The sequence below is a fragment of the Ascaphus truei genome, chromosome 1 (assembly GCF_040206685.1).
Source record: "Ascaphus truei isolate aAscTru1 chromosome 1, aAscTru1.hap1, whole genome shotgun sequence".
In the NCBI taxonomy this organism is placed as follows: Eukaryota; Metazoa; Chordata; class Amphibia; order Anura; family Ascaphidae; genus Ascaphus; species Ascaphus truei.
The window spans coordinates 452,429,776-452,444,041 of NC_134483.1; the positions used below are offsets into that span (position 1 = coordinate 452,429,776).

The 14,266-nt window shown below is 43.8% G+C and overlaps 1 protein-coding gene across 2 annotated transcripts in view; it reads right to left on the bottom strand.

Annotated features, from left to right (window-relative positions):
* Nucleotides 1-14,266, bottom strand: part of AP1AR (adaptor related protein complex 1 associated regulatory protein) — a 43,661-nt gene that overhangs the window by 15,830 nt on the left and 13,565 nt on the right. For both annotated transcript variants that reach the window (XM_075617149.1, XM_075617147.1), the window contains exons 2-5: nt 12,163-12,211; nt 9,706-9,732; nt 6,266-6,291; nt 2,757-2,853 (exon numbers count right to left, since the gene is read on the bottom strand). In XM_075617149.1, coding sequence (XP_075473264.1) covers nt 2,757-2,853; nt 6,266-6,291; nt 9,706-9,732; nt 12,163-12,211 — 199 coding nt within the window. The remainder of the gene's footprint in view (nt 1-2,756; nt 2,854-6,265; nt 6,292-9,705; nt 9,733-12,162; nt 12,212-14,266) is intronic.

Here is a 14,266-nt window from a genome sequence, read left to right on the forward strand (position 1 = left end):
GGCTTCTCTGCATTGTGAAGTGGCGAGAAGGCTGCAAATGAGACAAAGTCAGGTTATGCCGAGGGAAAAACAGAGACTCTACAAGCACACGTCAGTTATTTTTGTTACCAATTCGCTTCATTTTGCCTTAACCTCGGTGCTGCCAGAGTGACCTGTAATGCATTGCAGCACTGCAGACACCCTGGCAGCGAAAAGGCTTAATGACACCAGTCACAATATCATATATTGGAGAAACTCCACATATTGTTTGCAGAGGAAGTCGCTGCCTGCACAGGTTAAGGTGTGCAGTGTACAGACCAGTCTTTATCCGGAGTGCTTCAGGATTTTGCAGCCTTGCTTGCACCATGTATCCTTTCTGCAATTTTAATTTTCTTGTTTACCCAACACTGTTCGATATTACCGGTATTGGTGGCTTTTGACACCTTTTTAAAATCTGTATATACAGTACACAGAGGTTCTAGATCCGAGGTGGGCAACCCTGTCGCCAATCGCCACAAGTGGCCAATGTGTTTGCCAGCTCCCACAGTAAAATAAAACTTTTTCCTGACTGCGTGTGCTGGTTTCCGCTTTCTGAATGAGTCATTGACCCAACACAGCCACCCAATACTCCCCTCTGCATTCAGTTGGAGTCTAGACCCGACCGTGAAAAGTTATTTTTTATGTGAGCTAAAATTTGTAGTGTGGCAAGTAAGCAAAAAGCAAGGTGTGGCGATTTTCACTTCTCATTCACCACACCTAGGGTTGTCAGGTGTCCGTTTCTCACCCGGACAGGCCGGTAATTCTGCTGCCTGTCCGGTATAAAATTGGAGGTAATACCGGACACCTATGTGTCCGGTATTCCCATTATAACTTGCGGAAGGCGGGCAGCGCAAGAGCGGCGGAAGGCGGGCAGCGCAAGAGCGGCGGAAGGCGGGCAGCGCAAGAGCGGCGGAAGGCGGGCAGCGCAAGAGCGGCGGAAGGCGGGCAGCGCAAGGGCGGCTGGAAGTCGGGCAGCGCAAGAGCGGCGGAATGCGGGCAGCGGCGAGGGCGGCAGGAAGGCGGGCAGCGCAAGAGCGGCGGAAGGCGGGCAGCGCAAGAGCGGCGAAGGCGGGCAGCGGCGAGGGCGGCTAGAAGGAAGCCTGTGCTGAGACAGGAGGAGAAGACTTGTGAGTCGTGGCCTGACTGGAGAAGTCAGCCAATCGGAGGACAGCAGGGTGGCGGAGCACACACCCCGGCAGCCCAGAGACAGGTGCTGTGATGTCTGCGTCCTGCAGGAAAGGTATGTGGGGGGGATATGGGGAGCCAGGGTGAGATGATGGGGGGGGGGGGATTGTGAGCCAGGGTGAGATGATGGGGGGGGGGGGAGTGAGATATGATAGGGAGCCAGGGGGAGATGATGGGGGGCGGGGGGGAGATAAGATTGTGATGGGGGCTAGCCTGGGGAGATGAGATCATGATGATGGGGGTATATCTTATGTATTGGTGAGGTGGGGGTATATTTAATATGTATTGGGGAGGTGAGGGTATTTTTTTATGAATTGGGGAGCGTGGGGGTATTTTTTTGTATGTATTCGGGGGGCGTGGGGGTATTTTTTATATGTATTCTGGGTCATGGGGGTATTTTTTATATGTATTAGGGAGGTGTGGGGGTATTTTTTATATGTATTCGGGGGGGGGGGGGGGGGTGCGTGGGGGGTCCAGTAATTTTGGACAAGCCACACCTGTGGCTACATTGAAAAATAGGTTGCCCACCTCTGTTCTAGATGAAAGGTTACAACACGGGTAACAGCAAATCTGTTAAGAGTGGTGCATTAGTATGCTCAGCAAACGTGATGCTCTGTTCTCCATTGGAGAAATTAGGTGAAATATTTAAGGGCCGTTTAAAAATCATAACCTCCTGTGAAATTTCAAAGAAGAACCAATTTATCACCTGTCCCTCACCTTCAGGACTAATATTAAATCATCAAGTGGTTAGTAGGTCTAGTTTCCCGGTCCAAATGTACAATGATACTAAGCATTATTATTTTTCTCAAGCACGCAGCATTGGAAATGTTGAGTGGAAGTGTTAAAGTTTAGCACCCAGGCTCTTTACTCCCTGACAATGGAGTAATGGAGAATGGAGAATGGCTTTGAAGCTTCTCCACCAACATTTCCTTAGATGGGACATCTCGATCTATCATACATAGGTAAGCCTGCACCATTTTCAGCAGTGAAATAGCGCAACTACGGCAATGCAAAATATGGAGGAGATATATTTTCAGCGATTCTGGTGACACGAAACATTACAGCACCATTAAAAATGTGCAGCCATGTCATTCTTTTGCTGCCAAAGAACACGGCTGCACATTGCAATTGCATTGAAGAGCACATCCGTGGGAGCAACAGGTGCATGTTGCATGTTTAGACATGCTGCCATGTACAACAGCCGACTGCAGAATGCCTTGAAGAAAGAAATATTACTCGGTCACAAATCTTTAAGGGCTTTTTATCTTGGCCAAGGGATTGTAGAAACGTACCAGGTACAACGTATTTTCACATCAATTTTCACCACAAACATGCATCTTTTTCCCGTCAAAAAAATAAAAATTCTTCATACGGTTGCCAAACCAAAATGGTGCAATATTGGTGCAATCAGATGTATAATTTGTACATTTGAATTACATTTTGCCTATTTAATATTGACAATAAATTGTTCAAACCCTAGGAAAATGGAGTAGAAATGAACTCAAAGGTTGAGAATGGGGATATTGATAATTACCAGAACAAATTTCCCTTACCTCAGTTTGTAACTTTACATCTTCAGCCCTCTGTCGGTTGGCAATAGAAGTATAATGCCTTTCCTTTAAATCGGATATTTCATCCTCACTCAAAGGTCTGTAAATAGGAAAACATGGGGAACATTGACGCTCTGGTATTCCAAACAGGTCAGTACCTTTCGAGAAAAGTCAATTGTGAGTGAACATGAGGCACAGGTTGAGGCAGGTGAGCTTAGCCGGGGACAACCAATCTGCCTGTGCAGAATAGTGGATAAATAAATACACTACACTTACCAAAGTACAACATGGATTTTATTCAAACTTATTTAAAGGGCAATGTCAGTTTTGGTCAGCATGGTATTTTCAGCAATGTGAGACCTTCACATGTAAGTTTAATTAAGATCCATGGTATGAATGTATGATCTAACGTTTAGGATCATATTTACCAAGCAGTGCTATGCTGGAAGCCACAATGGCTCTCGCACTTGAATGGGCTGCAAGGGGTGTGCTGGAGCAGGAGGATGCGTACGGGATAGCACCACTTACTAAATATGCCTTTAATATATGTGTAACTTGGCTGGTTGCAACAATTGGGTGGGCGCCCACTGATGCTCTGGTTTAATCATTCATTTGTATTTTCATTATTTTAAAGATAACACAGTCTTGTCATTATTACGTTTTTTTTTTTTTTACTGCGGGACCCAAAAAGACCACGATCATATAACCTGAAAACTGCAATAGCTTGCAAAGGTCTCTTCAGCCGAGATCTACCCACATCCGGAATAGTCACAGTGTGGCTACACCAATAAAAGGCCCAGGCCAAACTTCCAAGGACCTTGGCCCATATTTACCAAGCAGTCTTCTGCCATAGGACTCCTTCCAGTGCTGGAATACCTTACCTCACAGTCATTTGACTTGAATGGACTCAAGGCGTCTCGCAGAGCAGGAAGGTGCACTATGGAAGCAGACTATTTCGTAAATATGGCATCTGTGGGTTTGACATTATTTGTGGAGTTTTTCAGTCTCCAGTCATAGGATGCAATAATGAACAATGAAAGTTGGGAGCAGGGCTCAGAAACAAGACATGCAGCCAAAATGAAATCCAGCAAGGGAAAGGTCTAATGTTGGACCTGTTGTAATCATTACTGGAAGGTACTTCTAATCATTGATGTGGAAAATAGTGAGTAGCTTCTTATGGGTTTCAATTGAGCTGGAGGTCGATACAGCAGATTAAAGTATACAGGACACTCTTGCCATTCAGAGATTTGGTCTGTACCACTACGTAACTTAAAAGAATTATGATAGCAAACATGGCGTTCTGCATTAACCGTACATATTCATCATTTACACCTAAGAAGCTATAATTCTATTTTGGTGGCAAAAAGTACTTACTGTATTTTGCATATTAAAAGAGAATAAGTGGCCCATCCTACAGAGCATAATATTCTACATACTTCAAAAAAAAAAAAAAAAAAAAGAAGGGGGGGGGGGGGGAAGCAGACAAATCACATGCCTGAAACAGACCCCAGCACGTGTAGGTCACCTGAGCATAGTCAACACTATAGGTCTAACTCCTCTTGCTGCAGACTACAGTTGCAGGACCCTCTAGCAACAATGGTCTAACATTTCTGGGAGTGGGGGGGGGGGGGGGGGGTAACTGTAAGGATGGTTAGAGACAAATATCTGTGTGCGTCATGTTATGATAGGAATCATCTTGTGAAGATGCCAGTGGAGTGTCAGAAGGATCCCTGAGGCTGACTGATCTGCACATCTGGATGTCCTTTGGATTACACGATAATTAATAAATTATCTATTGTGTGGCCATGAGCAGGCCAACAATGATAGCTAGTTCATAGTTATAGTACATCCGAGGACACAAACCCATGCAAATTGGTGTGCATTATATTTTACCAATGCTGCTTCTAGCTTTTACTTCATTTAAATAATCTTCAAAATAATTGCCCGCAGCACAAGTAGAACAGATGGACAACAGACTGGGGTTACGCCAGGTAAATTAAATCCATTAAATATAGAAATGGTAAATAAAGGACACAAAGCAGGTTAGTTGCAATATTTCAGCAAATTGGAAACTGTACATAACAAGGGCAGCTCATGTGGCTAAACTATGTATACAGGTGTTGCAGAGTACATGCAACAACACGTGGGTTTTCTTGAGAAGGCTTATTTATTGAGCCTTAAAAATATGGCACGCAAAACCAAATAGCTTCTTTTCAGCATGCAAAAACAAAACAGAAAATAAGTCCTGAGCAGGGCTTGCCCTTTCCCAACAAGGGCTGTTCAAAGTCCAGGGTAACAGTACAGCAAAAACAGTACAGGGAAGACAGACCTTATAAGCAGTCTCTCTCACTGGACCAGACAGGCTGCATGTATGTGTGTGCAGCCTGGGTTTTTTTAAAGCTCTTTGATGAGGCAGCTGGGACTAGACTAATTGCCAAGAGCTTCCCAGCTGAATATTAACCTGGTGACTGCTGCACTGCAGACCTAAATATAGGTCTTCCAGACATAGGGCTTGTGACGTTCATTCACCCTGTCACAACAGGTAACAGTATATTTTACCAGGATCATGTCTGAGCAGGGAAAGGAATAATCTGAAAAATGTTCTCATAGGCAGATCTTTTCATTCAAGGCATGCTGTATCATCATCGTTATTCCTTTATTTGTGCAGTATTTTAGATTGTTTGAAGGCAGATGTGGACAAAACAAATCCCTTGAAGCACATGTAGCTATAAGGACCCCCGAAGTCTAATACATATTTGTAGTCTGTGTGCTATTCCTCAAAACACGTGATATAAACGAATAGTTCCAGCAACAGCATATTTCATGTTACTTGATGGTTTTCGCTGAAAAACGTTTCGGTCAGCAAAGTTCATAAGGTTTCCTAATATAGTTACCTACACCTGTAGCTGTAATAGTAAAATTGTAGAGAATTGGTTAGGTTGCTGGGGGTTAACAGTTTTTTATTTTGATTATTTTAGTATATTATATAGAAGTAGAAGTATGTAGACGTATGCAGAAATAGAAGTATGTAGATATATATGTAGGTATAAGTAGACGTAGGTAGGTATAGCTGAAGGGAGTGGCTCAGAGAGTAAAGGCACTGATTCAAAACAAGGAAACAGAGTTTAAAGCAGGGTAAACAGGTTCAAATCCTGGTGTCAGCTCCTCGTGAAAGTCACTATCTCCCTGTACCTCAGGCATCAAAAACAGATTATGTGTCTGTAACAATCCTATGTACAATGTGGCTTACCGCACACTATATTGTAACTTGCTTTGAGTCCCATTGGGAAAAAAGTGCTATATGAAATAAAATAATTATTATATATGTTGTTACATGGAACTGCTCCTATAATGTATATACAGCCATTTCTTTAACACCTGTTTAGAGGAGAATCTTACTTCCAGCTGTACGAGGAGAAATATGGCACAGAAAATATGGGTCTGCAAAGTGCTAAACAAAGCCACCTAAGTTAAGGCTTGGACAAAATCAATGCAAAATAGGGATGTCTTACCTTTGACTACTCGCTGGGCTTTCCCCCTGTTCAAAGCAATGAAAAAGAAATAATTAGCATGTATATGCATGGAGTCCTGTACAAATGTATGTGCATGGCAACTCCACCAAATAGCTTTCCAAAGGTAAAACCTAATTACACCTGGATACACAGGGGGGCCTGCAAGACTTGGAGGTGCAGCCCCAGTCATCAACATACTTATGAGATGCCAAAGATGCAGCTGTATACTACTACTACTACTGTACTACTATTTAAAAAAGGAGCAATCCAGGCAGTTTTTCTCTTTTCTTCAATTCTTAAAAAAAAAAAAAAAAGTGTAGTACAGGTTTGAATCGGGGGGTCTCCGGAGCTGAACCCAGTTAATTTCAGCTCCAGGAATCCCCTGCTTCCAAAGATACTTACCTCCGAAGGGGGTCCCGGCATTTCCTGCAGTTTAAACCCCCCGGTCACACGGGCCAATAGGAATCCACACCTGTCACGGATTCTCTCTTCCTCTCTTCCAAAGCAAAAGTGGCCACGTTTACTTTGAAAGAGAGGAAGAGCGAGCAGCCTGATAATCATATTGAAAAAGGACAGTTGTGTGACATGTACTATTGCTTATACTGCAGATGTTTGCTCAGGACTTTATTCTAAGCTTATTCTGAGTTGGCTATTTTGTGTCTTGTAGGGGGGGTCAAGGGAAGTACCATGTGGTTCGGTTCGGTTCCGTTGGACCCAAGGGAAAGGGTCGTTACCCTGAAACGTTGCCCCTCTTACACTCCCCCATTGTCTTTATGTTTTTTTGTTAGCAGTTTCCCCCCTTCCCCCCCCCCCTACTCCCCTTTGCTGTGTTTCCCACCTTCCCCCCCTACTCCCCTTTGCTGTGTTTCCCCCCCCCTACTCTTGTGCTTTTTAAGAACCATATATTCTGCTATTATAGTCGTTAAGCATTCCCATTTGTGATACCTATTGTTCTATTATTATCGCTATAAAATTTTGGCTTATTCCGAGAATCTTCGTTTTCTCTATTAATCAGTGTGTGCTGGAGCTTTTTTTGGATTTTCTGTGTGTGTTACATACATAGCACCCAGAGTGTACGTAGACCTTTACAAAATTAACGCAGCACACGGAAAGCAAAATCAAGAAGTCAGAGTTTAGCATGAAAAACACACATGATCGAGCACAAGGATACATTCTCAGATTATACCAATCTTCAAAAACTGGGGAAGATATAGAACAAAGGGCCTCATGCAGAGAGCATCGTTATTTCAAAACTCGCCATTTTTTGTTCAATTTCCCTCAGAAAACGGCATAAAATGGCGAGTTGCGAAAAACGCGCCATTTTTTTATTTCTATGTTTAAAACTCGCCTCGCGGCTGGCGAGAACCTCAATCGCGCCATTTTTAAAACTCTCCGAATGCAGAGAGGTGCGAACGGCAAGTAGCGGCTGTTCACGCCAAAAAAAGGCGCGATTCTCGCATTTTTGCCGCGCCACGAAAATATGGCAAGATGGCGCTCGCCGCCTATAGTAAAGGGGAAAAAAAGGCGCGATTTTGTTTTTACACGTTTCTGAAGCGCGCATCTCGCCAATTTAAACTCGCCACACGCATCCATGTTAAACATAGCAGAATTCGCACTTTTCTGCATATGGAGAATAAAACTCTCCAAAAAAGCTACTTTTTATGAAATTCGCCATTTTTAAAATTCTATGCTCTCTGCATGAGGCCCAAACTACTCAGAAACAAGTCCAACCTTGATCGATAAGACAAAGCAGCTGCACTAAGTAGTTATCCTGATAAGCAAGTGCCAGGAAAGAGCTGGCGTCATGAGCAGTCTGTTAAAAAACATTTAGCATTGTACTAAAACCATTAAAAAAAAAAAAACGCATGAGATCTCTTGATAGAGAAACATTTCCCACTGAAGAGCCCCCTACAAAATACAATTTAACAATAATTACCAAAGAAACACAAAAACAGCCAAATCTTTCCATTTAGGCTGCGCTTATAGTGCCAGCAATGGTGACGTTGCGGCAAAACAAATGCATAGCCGCCGTCGCATGCGCTTATAGTAGGCGCGACAGCTTGGTCGCGATTGCTGGAAGTCATCTCAATTTGATTTTTCCAGCGACCGCAGCCTGACGTCTCCGTCAGCGTAGCCTTAAATTCTTTTAAAAAAAAAAAAGGAAGGAAGAAGGTTGTTTTGGGGCCAGTATGGCGAGGTTGCACTTTAAGCAACAGTGGAAGATACAATATTGTACCTAAATGCACAGCTTGTGCCATTAAAGCGACAGCAGGTTATCTGACCATGTGTATTATATACATACAGCTCAACCCCGTTATAACGCGATCCGTTACAAGGCGAATCCGCTTATAACGCGATGCAAGCGTGGCTCCCAATTTTCGTATTTATGAATACTTTACAACAGGCCTGCCCAACTCGTAAAGTGAGAAGGGCCGAACTGCTCCAAGGAAAAAAAATTTGGGCCGCACGGGTTAAATCGCATGTCAGCAGCCCACCCCCCCCTCGCATGTCAGCAGCCCACCCCCCCCCCTCACGTCAGCAGCCCACCCCCCCCCTCACATGTCAGCAGCCCACCCCCCCACCTCACATGTCAGCAGCCCACCCCCCCACCTCTGTACCAGCCCGTTTTTCACACACACCCCCACCTCTGTACAGCCCGTTTTTCACACACCCCCCACCTCTGCACCAGCCCGTTTTTCACACTCCCCCCCCCACCTCTGCACCAGCCCGTTTTTCACACCCCCCCCCACCTCTGCACCAGCCCGTTTTTCACACCCCCCCGCCCCACCTCTGCACCAGCCCGTTTTTCACCCCCCCCCCACCCAGCCCCCCACCCAGCCCGACACACACACACACACACACACACACACACACACACACACACACACACACACACCTCTCTCTATTCATTCAGCACATCTTTTCAGCACATCCTCTCCCCGGCACTAAGCCCCGCCCCCAGCATGCTCTGACCTCCAGTCCCCGGCATCCTGCATCCTCCTCATGCTGCTTCTTCCCCTGCGCGCGCATTTCAAAACCCGGGGGGGGGGGGGGGGGAGGCGAAGGAGGAGGGGTTGGGGATGAATCGCCGCCATTTTTTGAAACTTTAAAAAAAAAAATTAAACTTTAAAAAAATTTATTTTATTTTTTATTTATTTAATTAATTAAATAACTGGCGCCCGACCGCAGCGGGCCACGCAGAGAGGCCAGGCGGGCCGCATGTTGTGCAGCCCTGCTTTACAACATGGTTATTGGTATCTTAAATACTTTATTGTACAATGCATAGAATTGTACAATATGTCTAACGCGATCTGTTTATAATGCGATGTGATTCTTTGGACGCCAAGCACAGCGTTATAAGGGAGGTTGAGCTTTAATTTGATGTTCACATAAAAAACTAGGGTTACAGCAGTGGTAAAAAAAATTCTGCAACTACTCACCTCATCACTTTCTACAAGATTTTCAAACTGTTGGGAAGAAGAAAGGTATCCATTTCATTTTATAAAATCACATGCATTTATAAGTCATGTTTTTTCAAATGCTTTAATTCATTGTCTTTGTTGAAAATGTATTCCTACTTACCAGCACATGCGGACAGTGGTATATGAAAAAAAGAGAAAGCATACAATAGTGCAGACGTGCTAAAAGCAAAAAATTTACATAAATCAGACTTCCAAATGTCTACTCACATAGGGTCGGTCTAATTAAGCGTGTCTGAGATAAATCTGATCAAAGGCTGTAGGTGGTGCTAGAATTAGGCTGGACTTCCCAATGATACAAAAGAGAAGAGAGATGTGCATGGTGCAGATCAAATTTATAGTTAAAATAGCATGAGCCATGAGCTCCAAACTAGTGGTGTCCCGAGTACCCGGCACATTTCCAGCTACCCGGACATTACCCGGACCCGGCAACTGAGAAGTGGGCATGCGTCGGGTAATGTCAGGGCAGCTGGAAATAATCTAATTACTTACCTTTCCGACGACATCTAGGACCAGCAGCAGCAGTCCTGTGACAGCATCAGAGGTGTCTTCAGCCGGCGGGGGAGCTGCAGGAATCACTTCCATGTGACCGGAGCAGGTAAGCAGTGTCTGTGTGAGCCGCAGGGGAACCACGTGACCGGAGCAGGAGACGGACCGTTCCTATTGGACAGCCGTCTGTCCAATAGGAACGCTCCTGCTCCGGTCACGTGGTTCCCCGGCGGCTCACACAGACACTGCTTACCTGCTCCGGTGCTGTGGAAGTGATTTCTGCAGCTCCCCCGCCGGCTGAAGACACCTCTGATGCTGCCACCGTCACAGGACTGCTGCTGCTGATCCTAGATGTCGCCGCCACCCTGCAGTTAAGTGCCAAACCAGGTACCCAACCGGGTATAACCTTTCATTTTGGCCTTGTACCCGTTACAAAAAAAAAAAAAAAGGAGGATCCGGTCCAACACTACTCCAAACCACTCGCATGCTCCCAGAGAACGTAAAGCAGTTTGAGCTCTCTGGGTCCTGTAGCGGCGGCGCTCCGATCAGTCCCTCAGGCAGGAAGGTGTTCACCGGCTTTTTCTGTCTCTCCGGCTTCCGGTTTCTACACACAAGACGCCTCCCGGCAGCAGAAGCACAAAACGGAGAGATCTCAGCGGCATGACAGAACAAACAACAAACAACAATCACTCCACAGCAGGCAGGTAAAGGCGGGGAATGATCGCCGTTTGTTGCGGGCCCCCTTCTGTCGTGCCTCTGAGATCTCTCCGTTTTGTGCTTCTGCTGCCGGGAGGCGTCTTGTGTGTAGAAACCGGAAGCCGGAGAGACAGAAAAAGCCGGTGAACACCTTCCTGCCTGAGGGACTGATCGGAGCGCCGCCGCTACAGGACCCAGAGAGGTCAAACTGCTTTACTTTCTCTGGGAGCATGCGAGTGGTTTGGAGCTCACTGCTCAGGTTATTTTAACTATAAAATTGATCTGCACCAGAAACCCCTCTCTCTTCTCTCTTGTATCATTGGGAAGTCCAGACTAATTCAACCACCACCTACAGCCTTTGATCAGATTTATCTGAGACACGCTTCATTAAACCGACCCTATGAGTAGGCACTTGGAAGTTTGATTTATTTAAAATGTTTGCTTTTTAGCACGTCTGCACTACTGTATGCTTTGTTCTCTTTATCATACACCACAGAGCTCCTTGTGCTGGATGCTCCCTGGGTTATCTATTCTATGTGAGGATGAGTAACATCTGAAGCAGCTGCAGCTCTCCTGTATGGCGATTCCTTCACTTAACTTTACACTATGTGTTCAATTCACATTTGATTCACATAACAGGTGTTATCCTAGTTTGCGCTGTATATAATTTCTGTTGTTACCAGCACATGAGGAAACAAGAATGATACAAGGCACTTCGGATTGTCTAATGCTGAATTCAACGAGCCAAAGAGACTACGTTTCGACCTAAGATGGTCTTTTTCAAGTGATAAATGGCTTGCCAAAATCCAAAGTGCCTTGTGTCATTCTTGTTTCCAGATACTTTTTGGGTCTCCAGCAGGCTACCCCTCAGTACAAGAGCACCGGTAATTATGAAAGTCTTTTGACCATATGGTGTGCAGCAGTTAACCCTTTCTTCTCGTTACCAGCACATGCACATTACTTTTGGATGAACCTTACACTATTATTGACCCGTGCTGGGTCCATTAAGTAAATCACATTGACATTGTTTTAAATCAAAACCTACTCGCGCCACACTTTATAGGAAACACTTTTGTTAGCCTGACTGCAGTTTGCTCCTGCGATCTGCAGTTGAGTGGGTTTCAATTGAATGTTTTATTCGTTGGACGGTAGAATGCAGCTTTTTCTATGCTTACAACAAACTATTCCTCCGCAACTGGACAAAACGGCAGGATAGAATGCGCAGGCACTAACCTCAATAGTAAAGTGCTCGCCTCTGGAACAAGTTCTAAAATACTTCGATCTGCAGGAAAAAATATATAAAAAAGACAAGGGTTTAACAAAATAGTTTAAGGGCGGGGGGAGGTAGAGGGTTCTGGTAGGGAAATAAAAAAAAAAACTTAAAATATTCTTTATTTTGCGCTTATCTGAGTTTAAGAGTCAAAAACAGAGGATTGTAAAAACCTTCCAACACAGTTGGCTACCATGGAATTACTATCAATAATAAAAAAAATTAAAAAAAAAAAACAAACAAAAAAAAAAAACACACAACTCAGTTGCTTGTCTTTCATTACACAAAAGAAATGCAACTGTGGGTCCCCAGAGCTGAACCAAGCTATTACTATTAACCTTTTAATGTGCTACAGTTTCTCGTCCCTTTTTTAAGTCAATATGACTACCGTCCAGGCCTCACTCCCACAGGCAAACAGGGAGCTGCTCTGTCACGCCATGAAATCGTGGCTTTCGATTGGACAACTCCGGCAGCCATCCTTAAATTTACTTTCATCTTTAGTACATTAAGGAGGTAAATATCTTGAGGACTGAGGCGTCTCTGGAGCTAGCAAAAGCGAGATTCAGCGCGGGGAGATGATCCCATGACGCGACCAGACCCAGGATGCCTCACACAGAAATAGGTGGAGGGGGGTGTGCAGGTTTCCATAGGAGCAGCCAGCCCGATCTCCCCCTAGAAAACGAGCAGCTGCCTAGGACATAGGTGATGCATCATTTTGAAAGTCACAGCAGCGATAAAAAATAATTTAGCAAACATTTTTTCAACAAGGCACATGATATTCTAGAGACAAAGGCTTCGTATTACTGCATGGTTGTAAGGTAAGATACAAAGTGTGAAAGACTAAAAAGACAAGTAGAGGATATTAGTCAAAGAAATAACAAAAACGCAAAAAATAATTCCCCAAAAATATAATCATTCCATTTTCAATAAATCAATCTTCCAAATATCTTCTATTTTGTGAATTAGATTGTAAGCTCTTTGGAGCAGGGACTCTTTCCTAAATGTTACTTTTATGTTTGAAGCACTTCTCTCCTTTGTGTTAATTGTATTATTTGTTACTTATATGATTGTGACATGCATTATTGCTGCGAAGCACTACTGTATGTACATTAATGGTGCTATATAAATAAAGACACATACATTTTGTACAGAACGACATAGTTACACAATAAACATTCACATTGTGAGATCACCAGTGGGAAAGTCTTGAAAACAACATTCCTATGGACTTTCCTAAGGAAGGTGTTTTTCGGGACTTTCCCACTTTAAGATGGATGAGTACTGTATTTCTAAATCTCCCTAAATTTGAGATAGTTATTGAGGACTATGACGCATTTAGTGTGAATGCGTATAGCGTTATCTTCAATAACTTACAGAATTTGGTGTTTATATATTGTAAATGTGATAGATGCTTTGTAAATATTTTTTTTTAGTATAAATGACGTCACTATTTGAATGTTTATTGTATACACCTACGTAGTGCTGTACAAGATCATGAGAGAATATTGTGAAGATTTATTGAAAATTAAATTGTGATACAAAATGAAAAAAAAAAAAAAAAAAAGAAGAAGTTCCAAAAAGTATGAGCCATTTCATTGGCAAGTTATATATTTTGTGTCCTTTATACCTCTACTATGTTTTTTTTTTGGGGGGGGGGGGGGAAGGGGGAGAGAGGGATTAATACATTTTTGTGAGGTTGCCACACCACTGATTATTGAGGGTGTTAAGATCAGCCATTTATGCCTTCAGCACACTTTGGCCTTCCCCTGCCACCCCCCCCCCCCCATCTTTTTTTAAGGATACAAAGTAACTTCAAGTGAAACGGTAACTGCTCGCTCGTGATGCATCATGTTTATTTATTTATTTATAAAATGTTTTACCAGGAAGTAATACATTGAGAGTTACCTCTCGTTTTCAAGTATGTCCTGGACATAGTTAATATGACAAATAATACAGGCATACCCCGCTTTAACATACGCAATGGGACCGTGCATGTATGTAAAGTGAAAATGTACTTAAAGTGAAGCACTACTTTTTTTCCACTTTACGATGCATGTACTGTACTGC